At 34.9% G+C, this 15,956-nt stretch overlaps 1 protein-coding gene across 5 annotated transcripts in view; it reads right to left on the reverse strand.

Moving 5' to 3' along the window:
- SOX5 (SRY-box transcription factor 5) overlaps positions 1–15,956 on the reverse strand; it is a 393,300-nt gene that overhangs the window by 64,898 nt on the left and 312,446 nt on the right. For all 5 annotated transcript variants that reach the window (XM_036866199.1, XM_036866200.1, XM_036866198.1 and 2 more), the window contains one exon: positions 3,730–3,876. In XM_036866199.1, the coding sequence (XP_036722094.1) occupies positions 3,730–3,876 (147 nt within the window). The remainder of the gene's footprint in view (positions 1–3,729; positions 3,877–15,956) is intronic.

A 15,956-nucleotide genomic window follows, 5' to 3' on the forward strand; every position in this document is an offset into this window, starting at 1 on the left:
CTTGTCTCTGTGCATAATATAATCAAGGCATAAAAATTAAGGAAAAGTTAAGCAACGACAATATGTCAGGCATTAATGAAAACCGTTCAAAACAGTAAGTTTAAAGACATAATTCAACCAGCAACGCTATCCAAGTTCTCCAGTGCAGATTTTGAAGAGAGCAGATTTTTTTGTGTGTTTTCATGTTTATGGTACACACTTCCTGTCTGCAGTTTTTAGAGGGTCACTGTGAGTCCTCTAAAGGTTTCTTTGCCATTTAATATTATAAATAATTATGTTCCTAAGTGGCAGTTCAAAGCTCAGTACAACACCACGGGAAGATCAGGTGACCTTTCTCCAATTCTCCTCTCTCTGGTGCTGAGGACAGACAAAGTGATATGTCTGTCATACGCCATTACCATTAGAACAGAATCTTGTTCTTTTATTACAACTGAACTCCGCCAGATTTCTCAGCAGGAATGCTAAGTGAAATCAATGTCTTGGATTTCCAGGCTGAGCTTGGAGGTCACAGCCACTCTATCATTTCTCAGCATTATCCTTTCTAGCGCACGCACAACCCCCTCAAGCCTCCAACTGGCACACAGCAGATTGAAAACAGCATGCATCAGAGGACTCATGCTGTACAATTTTACAGTCTTTTGGAGCCCCTTCCCTTTGATTCCCCCCTTCCATTTTTTGCAAATTGCAAATAAGTTTTGTTTGTGTCCTTCTCTGGAGTTGTGAGTCAAAGGCAAATCTAGGAAGAAGGGCAGGCAAGAAAACCCAGAGAACATGGTTGATTTTTGACAGCTGTCAATAAGATCATTTTCCTTACATCATCACCTAGATGTGGCTTATGATTCTATTTTTCTATTCAAAGTACAATAAAGGTACTTTCAACATAAATCATCAGTTTGGCTTATGCCAGGTAGGTAAGCAGATAACACAAAGCTAAATAAAATAATTCTATTGTATAGTAAGACAGACATGAAAATTCACCAATAAAACACACAGAAAATGCCCCCAGGACACTAAGAATTGATTGTTTCAAAATATATATATAATAATAAATGATAACAATTTATATATAACTAAAATGGCTTTGTGAAGGCAAAATGTTTATTATACCATGTATAAATGTCAATTCCAGCCTCTAAGAAACTAAATTCATGTATTGAAATGGGACCTCTTTATTTATTGTTGCTTGTATTTTTTTAGCTATGTTCTTCATTAAAATGACAACAGTAATATTTATTGGTCTGGCTATTTTTAACCCAGTAAACTTTACTGCTTAGCTAAAACACCAAGCACATTTAAGACATCTTTTCTGACAATAAGAATGGTGGTAGACAGTGTGCTAGAGGGCAATGAGCAAAGAAAGGACATATTTTTATTAAATCGTGGTTGTTACTTAAAAAGAGGCACTTTATTCTGGGTTAAACTTTTTATGTATTTTACAATAATTGTAGGTGGGAAAAAATACAACATCCATGGTTTTCTTAAACTTTATATGATAGAAAATTCATGAAGGCTAATTTTCCAAAAGTGAAATTTAGCGATAAACTATAAATATATTTTTAAAATTATGTATAATCATAGCTTATAGAAACACAATCCACTTTTTTACTAGTACTAAACAAATGGAGGTGTTTAAAACCATAGACTATGGCAGAGTCCTAACATTACTGAAATAATCAAACTTTGCATCCAGTCTGTGGAGTTCTATGAATGTCTGGAACCATATAGCTCATAAAGCAGTGTCCTAATCTTGGCCAACTTTCAGTCACTTTTACATTTGCCATGGTTACCTAAGACAGTATCATAGCAAGTGCTCAATAAACATTTGAATGGATGAATGAATGAATGAACAAATAAACAGATGCATAAATGGATGAGGCTGACTGACATCAAAAGCTTCATGATTATTTGAGTTAAGTCATTTGGAGAGACGATATTAACGATAAAAAGTAATTCTAGGAACCAGGAAAAACCCATTAGTCCTTTACAAGTGAACTATATACTATAAAATCATAAGATGAAACGTCTTAATGTAAAGCATCATTATAAAACATGATGTGAAATCACATTAATAAGTCATGGGAAAAAACCCAGAATGATACCTCACAGAGTTACTTGTGTGTGACAGTGACGGTGCTGTTACAGCTATTTATTTTTCTCAGTGTTAGCCTGTACACGCAATACACTGAAACTGCTGGTCCATGGAGACACCAAAACCTCACTGCTTTAAAATTAAATTATATTTAATAAATGTTATAATTATTACCGAGTTTTAAAAACATATGTTCTGCTGTGATCATGAAGAAAAGCAGACCAGGCCTTAGGTATACATCAAGCACAGAACATGCAAGGTCCATTACACAGCAGAAAGAGCTCTTAAAAGTGGCTTATGCATATTTCCTAATATCACAGTAGTAAGTACAATGTTTTGCACTATATATTTGCACATGTTGCTGGTGAGGTCTAAGGTCCTTGTCCAGGTTCACTTACAATTCCAAATGTATTTATCTCTTACTATATAAAAACACACTTGGAGGTTTTGGGGAGATGGAGGCTGGAGGACACTTTCCCAACCCATCTCTTCTCTTTCCCAATTTCTGCTCTGGATTAATACACTGACTGTGAAAAGCACCTGCCAGGGCACTACGGAAGGCGTAAAAAAATTCGATTGTTTTTTTCTTTTGCAATACTTTCTAATTTTTTCTCTGTGTATTTTTTCAACTGTTGTGACTACTCTTAGCCTATTACTCTTTAGACATTTCAACATGAATTCATGAAATGAAGAGCAGAATCAATTTTCTAGGTAATTCAGCAAAAGACAAAACAGTATTATTTTGGAGGTAAATTAACTGTTATCAGTTTTCTACTTAATATTTTCTAATTGTTAGAAAATATGTGTGATTATTTCCCTGATTAATGTCAGGAAAAATTATTTTATGGTTACTCTTTTTACTTTTTCCACAGAAAGTTTAATATATTCATATACTATCATCTAGGTAAGATCTTAAAAATCACAAAGAAATTCAAATTAATTTTTCTGATTCTCTCTTCTTCTGAGCCAAGAAACAAATTACCTGAAACTCTCCTGATCCTTTTCTACATTCTCTCAGGAAATGTTTCCTTAGCTCTAAAAACAAAACTATTTCTAAACAGTTTTACTTTCAACACTAGTATTATCTTCCTATCTGTACATGATCATCTCATTGGCTGAATAATACATCAAAAATTATGTCTATACTATACCTCATAATAATAGTTATTGATATTTATATAAAACATTTTCTGTATGCACTAATCATACTCATATATTAAGGTCTATTTCAGTTGCACCTTTGGGAAACTTTTCCCAGATCTCTCACTGAAGGTAATAATCTCTTTGTCCTAATAACTTCCAATGCACTTTATCTGTAACTCCTTCTAAGACTTTGTATCGTAGAGGATGGCTATCTATTTTATAAGACTGTAAAATTCTTGATGACAGCACACCTATCTTACAAATATTTGTGTCACTCACATTTCCTACTATAAATGCATGTTTGTTGAATAAACGAGTGACTAAAGGTATGTATGCAAATTTATAGGGACACCTTCCTTACTGATCCTACTAGACTATTATTTCCTTGAGATCTAGAGTTTAGCCCAGTTGCTGGCACATAATAGATATTCAATAAATCTCACTGAATGAAAAGGACACTCTAAATGTCAAAACATGTAGTTTCTTCAAAAGGGTACCTTGCTTTTGGGTGGTGGGCTGTTTGTGCTCTTGTCTGTGTGAATGCTGGTAGGAGACACAGCAGCACCAAGGTTGCCGTGGGGTATGCCTGGGAGCTTTCCTCCTGGAGACACCTGCATTGCGGCTAGCTGGGCAGCATATAACTGCTACAGAAGAAAGAGAGAGAGAGAGGGAGGGAGAGAGAAAAAAAAAGGACTGAGTAATAAAATAAATGCGCCTCCCAGAAAATACCTGTAATAAGATGTGGTATTTTTCCAATTGGGTATTTTTGTTTGTGCCCTGGAATATTGAAAGAAAGACACTGTCACCTCAACTTTCATGACTTACTACTCAGGGGAGAAATGACAGATACCACACATAAGGAATTTTAGTGTCAGTATATACAGGGACTGAAAACAAGTAACAGTCATCCATATTTACTCTTTGCCAACATCAGTGGAGGAAAAGTATATCACACTATATGGTTAATACCTTTATTTTAACCATTTAAAAATTTACACGGTGTGTTACAAAAGAATGAAGCTTCATACACCAAGTAATTTTCTTACTATCCATATGGGTTCAAGCCCTGTATATTTCCTTTCTTTGACTTGCTGAAAAGGGCACCTGCAACAATTTTTTCTGATTATTAGCTGTGTAGAAATACAAAAAAGCCACTGGGAGGGAATGGAAGGGGACTATTTGAAGAACATTATCGGGTCAGTCTACCTCAGTTGATAAAAGTTAACTGGATGCTTGCCAGAATGCCACTTTACTTCATGATATATAAACACAGACAAACTTGAGATAATCTTGAGGATTAGGGTTTTAAGGAATACTATCTAAATCACACACTCTTCGGCTAAGCCATCACATAGTAATTCTTATTAAATGACCAATAAAAATTCTTCAACAAATCAATTTAATAATAAGGGAAAATTTTACTTGATGATGATAGCCGTATCATGTAGTATCTTAAAAGATGGAGGTTGCTTTAGATTCAAAGAGTCATATCAAATGTTTCGATTAATACTCTTCCATCTCCATTTAGCAGTTTGTGAAAATCTGATTGAAGAAGCAATTATTTATATACACATATACAAATATTAATAAATAAGTGTATAGATATACACACATATATATACATATATATGTGCGTACATATATTTAAAATACAACACAATTTCTTATTTCTCATTTGTCTTAAGATTTCATGGATAGCTTTTACTATGCAAGCTAGAACTTCCATAATCAAAAGACTGATGTTAAAGAAAAAAGCTCCCAAGGAAAAGTGCTGTGAAATAGTTCTCTGGATTATCTTGGTTTTTCTCTGAAAGGGAAATTTCAAAGGCTGAAACTGCTCAGGATAAGCCAGAGACTCTGATAAGTGGGGTCTCTCTATAAATGAAATAATGAAGACTGAAGACTGGCATTTATATACATGAACATATATTTACATTTTTCAGAGTTTCTAGATGCTTTGTTCTAAATGAAAACAGGACATTAAAATTATTTTAAAAATTATAGCTTATTGTTTTATGTCAACTAATGCAAGATACATTCCAGACAAAAGAAACACCAGAGAAGTATATTTATACTATCAGTAATGACTGTCCCACCCCCCAAATTTTTTTTGCATGCATTAGAATTATGTTATTTCTTACCCCAGTCAATCAGAAAGAATAAGATTTAATTCATAAGTCTTTAATAGATTACATAAAAAGTAAAAGGATATGATGTCAAATATGATGAGTTGGGAGTGTACCATTTTCAAAGTATCAGAAATGACACATTTCCCACACTTGGGTTAAAAACCTGTGTCTTAAATTCTGCGATTCACGAAGTAATTTCTTCCATCATCATCCTGAACTGTTTATGAAGCCATTAAGAAAATAACTAATAACCCAGGATATCACTTTGCAAATTAAAATTTTTTCCAGTGTACTGAATTTTAAAATATATGTATTTTAAAATACTGGCTGGATAACTGTATTACATATTGTAAATTTCACATTGTACTGTATATTATATCCTTGTCTTTAAAAACGATTCCAGTGCCTATTATTCCTAGAAGGTAACAACACATATTTCTGGTTTAGTATACACAAAATATAAAATTGTTCCATAATTACTAAAGATGACATGGGATATTTTAACCTCCGTAGCTAAAAGGAAAAATGTGAACAAAATAGTTATTCAAAATTTGAATTTGATTATTAAAAAATTATTTCAAAATATTGAAAAAATATTGACTATTTGTATTAATTAGATTATTAAATAGATGGACCAGTCACTCATAAAAGGTAATTAAATGTTTAAACATAAATCACTACAGATTCACAACTTCCAAAGAAGTATTAGAACTACTACTAAAAATAGAAGTATAAATATGTTCCCAAACACTTTAATGAATTTAAAGGTAGGAGATGGTATATACTTGGAATTAAAAAAAATCATACATGTTCTTCCTTCATTCAAATAAATGCATTGTTTTAACCTTTTAAATATGAAATTAAGGTTTACCTCAGTTGAATTATCCTAAAAAATTCCTTTGAGTAGAAAAGAAGATAAATTTGGAAAATACATGGGCCCATTTAAATACATATTTTTACTAGAACAGTATACTAGTAACTGGTATTTTTACAAAACACAGAGAGTTAAAGTAATTAATGATGAAAAAGTCATAATCTTATTACTCATTCAGTATGGCTAACATTAAGTAGCACTTCATTCCCCCCAATCTCACATATCCCCTTCCTCATATTTGGCTTTCTCTATGCAAAGGGTCGATATATAGACCTACTTTTCCCCAACTGTGATTAACTTTCCACTATTTCCAGATCATTACATTTCCCACCACACACATCTGATCTTCCTAGTTTGCCAAGGTTTGGAAGTAGGAAAGATCTATTTTCAATATATTTTAATTTGTGTCAAATATATGCGTTCCTTAAATTTACATTATATTACAGAAGCATAAAAAGGCCTCAAGTTTCAGAGAATCTAACATACTTTGGGTCTGCACAAGTAAAATAAACCAGAAATTTTAATACTGCTGGGACCTAATTTGGCCATTCACAAGTTAAAACAAATTTTCAGTAGATTTAAAGAAGCTGACAGTGGTTTTCATACCTGGTTATATATCAAGGGTAGGCAACTTAAAAACTAAATGCTGCTGAGACTTATTTTAATTCAACCTTTCAAAAAACTAAATCCATTTGTCTATCCATTAAGATGTGTAGTGACTGATATTAAAACAAGAAAGTCTAGAGATGATTAGTATTTTATTTCATTTATTAAATGTTCTTAAAGCAGAATCAAGAATCATGTAGGTATCTGTACTGAGGGAGGTCTATAATCTCAGAATCACGGGCTGACCTTGGTGAGCGGGAAGGGGCATGAAATTTGTGGGGACTGGAAAGCCTCCTGAAGTAACAAGCATCCTGTGAACTACAGAACTCATTTACATATTATGTACATATATAATTATAGTCACTTGTAATTATATATAAATAAAAATGTTTAAACAAAAACCTGGCTCACATTTTTCTTTAAAGGATAGTAGAGAAAACCCGGAGTTAAATATAAGGTGTATTATGATAAATGTACTTTTATAAAAAACAGTCAAGTTGTTCTTAACATCAGAAAGAAGTTGAGAGATCCTAAACATAAAAAGCTGAAGATTAAGGAGAACACTCAGGGCATGATGTTAACCAGACTAACAGAATAACACTTTTTTACCTTGAAGAATAATTTGACCCTTATCTTGAAACGGATATGTTAGGGGTTTGGTTTGATCTCTAAAACTCCCCAACCCCACAGAGCATTAGGTTTTCTATTCTTTGTATTACTTAAAATATTGCATTCTCATTCCCTTTCCCTTCCCCCATCCCTACACCTACTTCAGAAAATGATTTTTTTCTTTTTTAATGGAGACAATCACATACAATTAGGTTGGAATCTACTCATTGGTTACTTAGGGTCTTGGTGCTAATGTGCTCATAAGTATGTTTCTATATATCTATCTATACATATAAGTAACTCTCACTTTTGTCTCAAACTGTTCCATAAAACTACATCTTTGTCTCTTCAGTGTTTTAAGCTCCTTCAAGGACCATTTCTACTTTTCGAGGGACAGTTAAAAGGAAGGCAAACCACAATTCTAACCCCAGCTCTGAGCTAGTGACCTTGGGTGACCAATCTGAACCACAATTCCTTAATCTGTAAATTCAGGGATAAATAAAACTGACCTTGCATGGTTGCTGTGAGAAATACATCACATACTGTGCATAAAACACTCACTTGATCAATAAGTAACAGTTATAATTATTAATGGATTAATTATACCAAGTAAGAACTAGGTAATATTTACGTGCTAACCTCCTACTGCAGACTCTGGACTGTGCTAGGTACCGTGGGGGATACAGAAAATGCATAAACATAGTTTCCTCCCTAAGTCAACACTGGTACACATAAAATATTGAGAATACAAGTGTACTGTATGTAACTATATGCCACTGTTAAAGGCATGACAAAAAAGGAAATGAATCAGTGCATTCTGATATGCTTTCACTATAGAGGTGTAGCTAAGCTGAGCAGAATAAAAGAGGTGGCATTCTAGGGAGGGAGCACAGTCTAAAGCCAGGCACAGGAGCAGGAATGACCCGGCTGTTGCAAAGGGAATAGACAGGATGGTGTGGAACAGTAGGTGAGAGAGTAGGTGGTAGACAGAACAGTGACCTAACTGAGCGCAAACCTTGGGAAGAACAAAACAGTACTGGGTGCAGGCTAAGTTCAACTTACAGAAAATCGTGAAATAGAAGCAAAACAGTTTAAATTTAATATGTAGGCAAAAGAAAGCCACTGAATGTTTGAGAGCAATACATATGTTTTAAACTAAAACATACATATTGTTTTAGTTAAGATAAGATAAAGAGTAATATCAGTTATGAGGTTATCAAAATTTAGCAGCAGTAATTTGAATGAAAGTTTGAGTTGAAGTAACAGTTGTGAAAATGAAAAAGGAAAAAAAAAAAGATTCCATGATCTGAGTGAAGAGTGCTAACACACTGCACAACCGCTTAATATTGTTTTTGCTAAGTTAATTGTTTAAAATTATTTTATAAGTAGGATCATTTTTTCCAAATGAAATTTCATATCAAACACTGATACATAAAGAGAGAGAAAAAAGAGGTGTACTATAACTGTAAATGAATTTTACATATTTTAACATTTAATTAAATGAGACCAATGAGGTTGTTTTAACTATCCCAAGAATTTAAAGAGGTACAGGGCTGAAAGTTGAAGAAGTCCTTTATCACACGTGGTGATCAAGAAAGCTCTCAGAAATAAGTAGTAGTCATTTCTAAACTCTCACCTAAGCAAACACATATAGACCTAAATCTTCAAAAAGAACGTTACAGAGCTAAAAACTCCCTTGTTAATAGCATCTTGAAGTGCAAATATATGTACAGAAATGGGAGGTGATTTTTTTTTAAGTGTAGTGACTGAAATCTGGCAATAAAAGTTAATATGTCTACAATGTGTTAACTGTTTCGATTAGAGATTTTAAAATGTGTGTGTTGTGGCTTATTATGATTTTAAAAGTTGATAAATGTGTACTTCTAAAGCTTAAATCTAACCTGAGAGATTTATGTTAGATACGATGTATATGAAAAGCATGTTTGTTTTTTTAAGGGCAGGGACAAGGAATAACATTTGTGAGAAAAAAATTCGGAAAGCAATTTCAAGGCTCCATAAGTGTTATCTTTATGGCTTAATTTCAGCTTCGTAATGTATCTTAAATGTGGAGTTTAAAGAGAAACTAATGTACTGAAGAAAATCTTTCAAAACATATCAGCATGTTTCAATGTGAATAAATTTGCTTTGCACATTATTTTTCATAATGTTTCTTCACAGAAAATTATCAGAGCAACTTGAGTTAAAACATGGACTTCTTGCTCTAATACTGTCAGCTCTTCTTTTTGAGGTTATTCGAGCATATTGCATGAAAAACACAATAGGCCTTAAATTTGTTGGATTCCAGGGCAAAAGTGCAAATAGAAACTCACATGCCAAATATATAAAAATTTACAATTTACAAATCTAGCTAATGATGTGTTTAATAAAATATGTTTCATTTTGCCATCTGGACAAACACACCTTCAAAATAGCTGGGTGCAAATGAATACCAAAATGAGATACCACTTCACAATCCGTTAGGACAGCTATTATCAAAAAACCTGAACATAACAAATATTGGTGAGGATGTGGAGAAATTGGAACCTTTGAGCTTTTCTGCTGGGAATATAAAATGGTGTAACTACTTTTGGAAAACACTATGGCAATTCCTCACAAAATGAAACAGAATTACCATATGATCCAACAATCCCTCTTCTGGGTATATATGCCAAATAATTGAAAGCAGGGCCTGGAACAGATATTTGTACACCCATGTTCACAGCAGCATTAGTCACAGTAGCCAAAAGGTGGAAGAGATCCAAGTGTCCATCAAGGGGGGAATGGATAAGCAAAGTGTGTCATATACATACAGTGGAATATTATTCAGCCTTAAAAAGTAAGGGAATTCTGACAAATGCTTCTACATGGATGAACCTTGAAGACACTATGCTAAGTGAAATAAGCCAATGATAAAAGACCAAATATTGTATGATCCCTCTTATATGATGCATCTAGAGTAGTCGTTTTTAGAGAGACATAAAGAGCGGTGGCTCCCAGGAGCTGGGGGTCGGGTGGGGAGGCGGGAAGGACTGTAACTGCTTAATAGGTACAGAATTTCAATTTGGAAAGATGAAAAAGTTCTGGAGATGGATGCTGATGATGTGTTGTACAACAATGTGAATGTCCTTAATGCCAATGAACTGTACATTTCAAAATGGTTAAGATGGCAAATTCTATGTTATGCGTATTTTCCCCTCCACACACAGAAATGATGTGGAGGGCAGATGTGAATTTCGATTCCCGCTCTCCTTGGTGTCTTTAGACTAGGTCCACAGCCTGCGTGCCTGCTCTTCTTAACCCCAGCTCCATTCAAGAGAAGATGAATGGTTTTGCCCTAGATGGGATACCTTTCTTGGCTGTGACTATCTTCTAAAGCGCTGCTAAGGTGGGGCCCAGCTGCAGCCCTGCTAGATAGGTGTCTTCAAGGAAGTTGCAAGAGAAAGTTAGAATGGAAAGATATTCCAGGTAAGTGAACATAACATGCAAAGTCATAAAGTTAACTTTTAAATCCACCAACAAAATATATTTAAGTATTTAAGGTTTTCCTATATACCACAGAGGGAACTTTTAAGAGAAACTTTCCTCTTCCCTTTTTAAAATAAAAGCACACACTCCTTCTACTTTCCCTAGGTTAGATGTGAGGCAGTCTTCTTTTGCAGTCAACACTACTGGGGCAGGGCTGGAGGAGAGAACAAAAAGAGATCTAGCTTCTTCCGTTTAGCATGTTTTTGAGGTTCCTCCATGTTGTAGCACGTGTAAGTAGTCTGTTCCATTATATTGCTGAATGGTACTCATGAGTACTCATGGTACTCATTTGTATTGATATACCATATTTCTTTATCCATTTATCCAGTTGATGGATATTTTGTTTGTTTCCAATTTTAGGCTATTATGAATAGTCCTGCTATGAATGTTCCAGTACAAGTCTTTGTGCGTTTTCATTTCTCTTGGCTGCCCGATTCCTAGGACTGGATTTTGCTAGGTCATATGGTAAGTTAATGTTTACTTTTTCAAGGAACTGCCAAACTTTCTCAAGTGGCTGAACTTTTCTGCATTCCCACTAGCAGTGTATTATCATCAACAACTTGGTATTGTCTGTCTTTCGATCATAACTATTCTAGTAGAAGTGAAGTGGTATCTCATTGTGGTTTTAATTTGCATTTCCCTAATGACTGATGACATTGAGCATCTTTTCGTGTGCTTACTAGCCATTTGTATGTCTTCTTTGGTAAAATGTCTATTCCGATCTTTTGCTCTTTTAAGAAATCGGGTTATTTTATTGTTGAGTTGTAAGAGTTCTGGACATCTGAATTCAATTTTAAATAGTAAAACCTATCAGAGAGACTGTGAGGGTCCAGTTTAATAGCAGTGTATAGATTTTATCAAAAGGTCCATAATGATAAACAATATAATGACAATAATAAGTAACAGAAATAAACATATTTTCCTCTTATATAATTTTTATATACTTACACAATAATTTTTAAATTTTTTAATTTTCAAAAATCCTAGTAGAGAAGTACAATACCGATTATAAAGGACCATGCACCCTTTGTACCCATCAAGGAACACCAGCATATCAAAGTGAGCTCTGAAAGTCGATGACTTTTTTTAACCACTAAGGGGACTGCTGGAAGAAATGGAGACTAGACAGAGTTGACAGGCAGCTCTAAAGACTGAGACCCTTTGTCAAGTCTGTGTTGAGGGTGAAAGGCTTGGGGAAGGGAGTAGATGGTTAGAGCTCTCTTCTACCCTCCTTGGTGGTATGTAAGTGGGGTGGGGGCTGGAGGGAATGAAGCATTTCTCCTGTTGCTTCCCCAGATCTCCCGGAGACCATGGGAAAAAGTGATTGGGAGAATCACAGGTGCCGCAGGAATTTGGGAGGCATTTGAACTTCATCTCCCGTCTGGCATTGCAATTGAAGAGTTATTCTCAAGGGAGCAAAGGGAGTGATAGTCTGGGTATAGCAGGGACTGGAGTCGCTTGGAGAAGCAAGTTCAAGTAAGTATACGCAATGTGGACGATCCAGGATCTTGTGTATTTGGACACAATTCCTAAGGAAACTTGAGGAAAAGAAAGAAACGTATCAAACCAAAAGAGTAAGTAAATTCAGACAGTACAGATTTGCGGGAATGAAGGATAACTAATAGTATATCAATGGTGCATAATTTAAAAAACGAACCATCTGGAGCTGTTGGAATATAAGAGTTTCAATGGCAAGTTAAGCAAGGAAATGACTTGAGTGGATAAAGTCTCCGAAAGGCTGGATGGTCAGCGGACATACAGAGATGAGTTCAGGATTGCAGGAAGACAAGCCACAAGGGGAAAACAATGGTCATCCACTTCAGAAAGGAATGTTTTGCCTTTAGAGAGAACTGGTGAGCCACTTGGAAAACCTGCCTGAGGAAATATGGGGCTGCCTGCTAGGGTCTCCAAGGCAGAAACTACTGCTATTATGACTCGCATCTCCTTAAATACATCACTCCTGGGTGATATGTCTTGGAAAAGTTACAATACAAAAGTAAAATATTATGTCTGGCTATAGTGTGGTTTTACTATTAAAAAGCTATAGTAAATACATGTACAAAAGCTATATTATCTAGGTAAAGCTGCCATCACCAAATATTAATAATACATAGACAATCTTTATTATTTTATTCCAAATTCAGTCCCACTCAGTGTGATACTTGGAATACGGAGCTATCAAAGAGGGATGTAGTGTTGAGAGGGTGTGAAGATGGCATCCTGCTAAAAATTAAAGAATACATTTGAACTTATTTAAACCTGAAGACCTTTTTCACAGGTATGATGCTCTCACGCTGTTTCTGTCACACTGCAGATACTGAAGCATATAAATAAGAAACACTTCCAATGAAATAGATTTTAAAAGGCTTTCTTCATTTTATTACACACCAATAAACCTTGAATAGCTAGAAAAACATTTTGACTTTTATAATTGAAGCAGTTCCTTAAAGAACCAGATATATCTGCAAGAGTCACTCAAGAAAACACCAACTGAGAGTTTCTCTCTCTTTCTCACTCCTTCCTCGTTTTTTCTACTCCACAAGCCATCTTCATATACTGCACAGTAATCCATTACAATATGTTCCAACATCTGCCTCCCCATATGATGTATGACCTATTCGATTGACCCTTTTTATGCCACTCCAGACTTGCTGTTCATTACTGTGGGAGGATGAACACTGCAGCTATTCCTGAGGTCACCAACCAGTAAGTACACCTCCATTTGGCAAGGTAAGGAGGACACTGGCTGGAAAGCTCTTCAAATCGTTTCTAGATCAGTGACTCTACTCCTACCTTTAATTAGTTTAACTTATGGGAATACAACACTGCTGAAATTCCTTTCAAAGTAACAATAAGCACAGAAATGCTTGTTTACTGGGGAGAAAAATCTTTTGCTACCAAGAATTCATCATTAAATATAGAAAAGCTGAGTATTATCAGAAAGAATTTTAAAGCAAGCACTTATCTTTGGCTAAGTTCATAATTGTGAAATCATTGTTCGTGTTATCCCCATAGGTTGGGGGGGAGGGTGTATAATTGTAATCAAAACATTAAAAACAGTGAGCATTTTAACTCAAAACAAAAAGAAAATGAGTGTTAGTTCATGCTACATCAGACTATATATATTATTTTGTATATTATAAAAAACAGATTCACTTCCAGAATGCATACTTGCTGAAAGCTTAAAAATACTTGGCATATTTGGGAGAGGAAGTGCAATATCTATGATTTTCTCAGTGACTATGATGTACCACCCACTTTGCTATTAGTCTTTATGCTATTTCAGGGATCACCATAACAATTCTGTGTGTTCAATGAGGAAAGTGAAAGCTCATAAATTGCCCGAGGTTAAGTAACTAGTAGTGTTAGAAGTCTGAGTATCCCTTAAAATTCTCTTTTCTATTACATACCATATAAACTTACCATATGCGTAGCAATGTTACAATGTGAAGGTGCTTTCCAAACTTCAACTTTACATGATGAATTTATCTCCCTCTACCCCACTGGGATTCCCCTACCTGCTGGCCACTGGTAATAAGGTTTTTCCTAAGCTCTGAGTCAAAGATAGTTTCCAAGACCAGGGGTTAAAGGCTTCAAGAGTAAAAAATTTCTTTAATCTCTAGCGACAGAACTCTACTTTCCCTGAAGAAAGCGCACAACCATTAAAGATTTTTGTTTTCTTTAGTTGTTTTGTTGTACTGCTAGTACTAATAGACAGCACATGTGATGGGTTAAATTTAAAAAGACTTCTTCCTATGGATTTCCCCCTTATGTTTTCCTTCATTTCTTTCATTGTAAACCATTAAGATTAAGGAAATATTGCATATTAATTAGTGTTGGTTATTTGAGTACATAACATTAAGATGAATTAATCTCAATTTCAAGAGAAATTGGATACAGAACGATAATAGCAGCAGCAAAAATAATCATAGTAGCTAGAGTTTACAGGAAGCTTACTGTGTGCCAGGCCCAGGCCATGTCTCTCTGAACCTTCTCAACAACCTTAGGAAAGACATTATTATTTTGTGGAGGAGGGCACTAAAGCACAGGGAAAGAAAAAGTCATTTGTCCGAAGTCACACAGGTAAGCTGAGGTTACAATCCAAGTCTTTTAATAGAGTTTATAACTCTTAACCTCTATGCCTTATGAAGCTCTTTTCCGGTCATGCTGATATAGTAGTAGGGTCTGGGGCTTTGGAGCAAAGAGATGAACAAGCCTGGGGAGGGCAATTCTAATAGTACTTCTGACAGAGACTGGGTTCTTCTGATAGTAACTACATTACTGCAGATGTAGGGTAGGGAGGAATTGAGAAGTACCCGAGGACATTTTTCCTAGCATTTTCATCTTCCTCCTTCCACTTGGTCACTGCCAGTAAATATTGTCTCAGTTTGGTTTTCTTCTCAACTCATGGTGCTGGGGAAACATTTAAGAGAGAGCTATAATATGGTCAGACAGACCAGGAAAGGCTTCCCTATAAATACGATTAGTTAGAAATCAGAAGGATGAGATGATGTAACTACATACATGGAGCAGGAAGAAGTATTGGCAGACGAACCTTGTGGTAGAAGAGAACAAGACAAATACAGGGCCTTGGAAGAAGGTCAGTGAGGCTCCAGTGTACGTGAGAGGTGTTTGGAAAGGTAGATGGGAAGCTAGAACAGTTTAAAAAGAGGAATGATGTAACTAGATTTGCATTTCCACAAGGTTAGTCTCGATATACAATAATATGAAGAACTGATTGGAAGGGTTTGGTTCACCTATAACCCACTTTTACCTAGAATGATGTTGACCTAATCACTTTTTTTACATGATTTAAAATTGATTCAAAATCAATTATAGAATAAATCTGGATATAAAATTTTCAACATTTTGAGTCTCATCCTTATTTAAATATTTGCTCTTTTCCGTATAATTTATACTAAGAATTTAATTATATTTTAAAAACTGTATTTTGCTTCAATTCCTTGATTTCTCTAGACCA

The sequence above is a fragment of the Balaenoptera musculus genome, chromosome 10 (genome assembly GCF_009873245.2).
Source record: "Balaenoptera musculus isolate JJ_BM4_2016_0621 chromosome 10, mBalMus1.pri.v3, whole genome shotgun sequence".
Taxonomy (NCBI): Eukaryota; Metazoa; Chordata; class Mammalia; order Artiodactyla; family Balaenopteridae; genus Balaenoptera; species Balaenoptera musculus.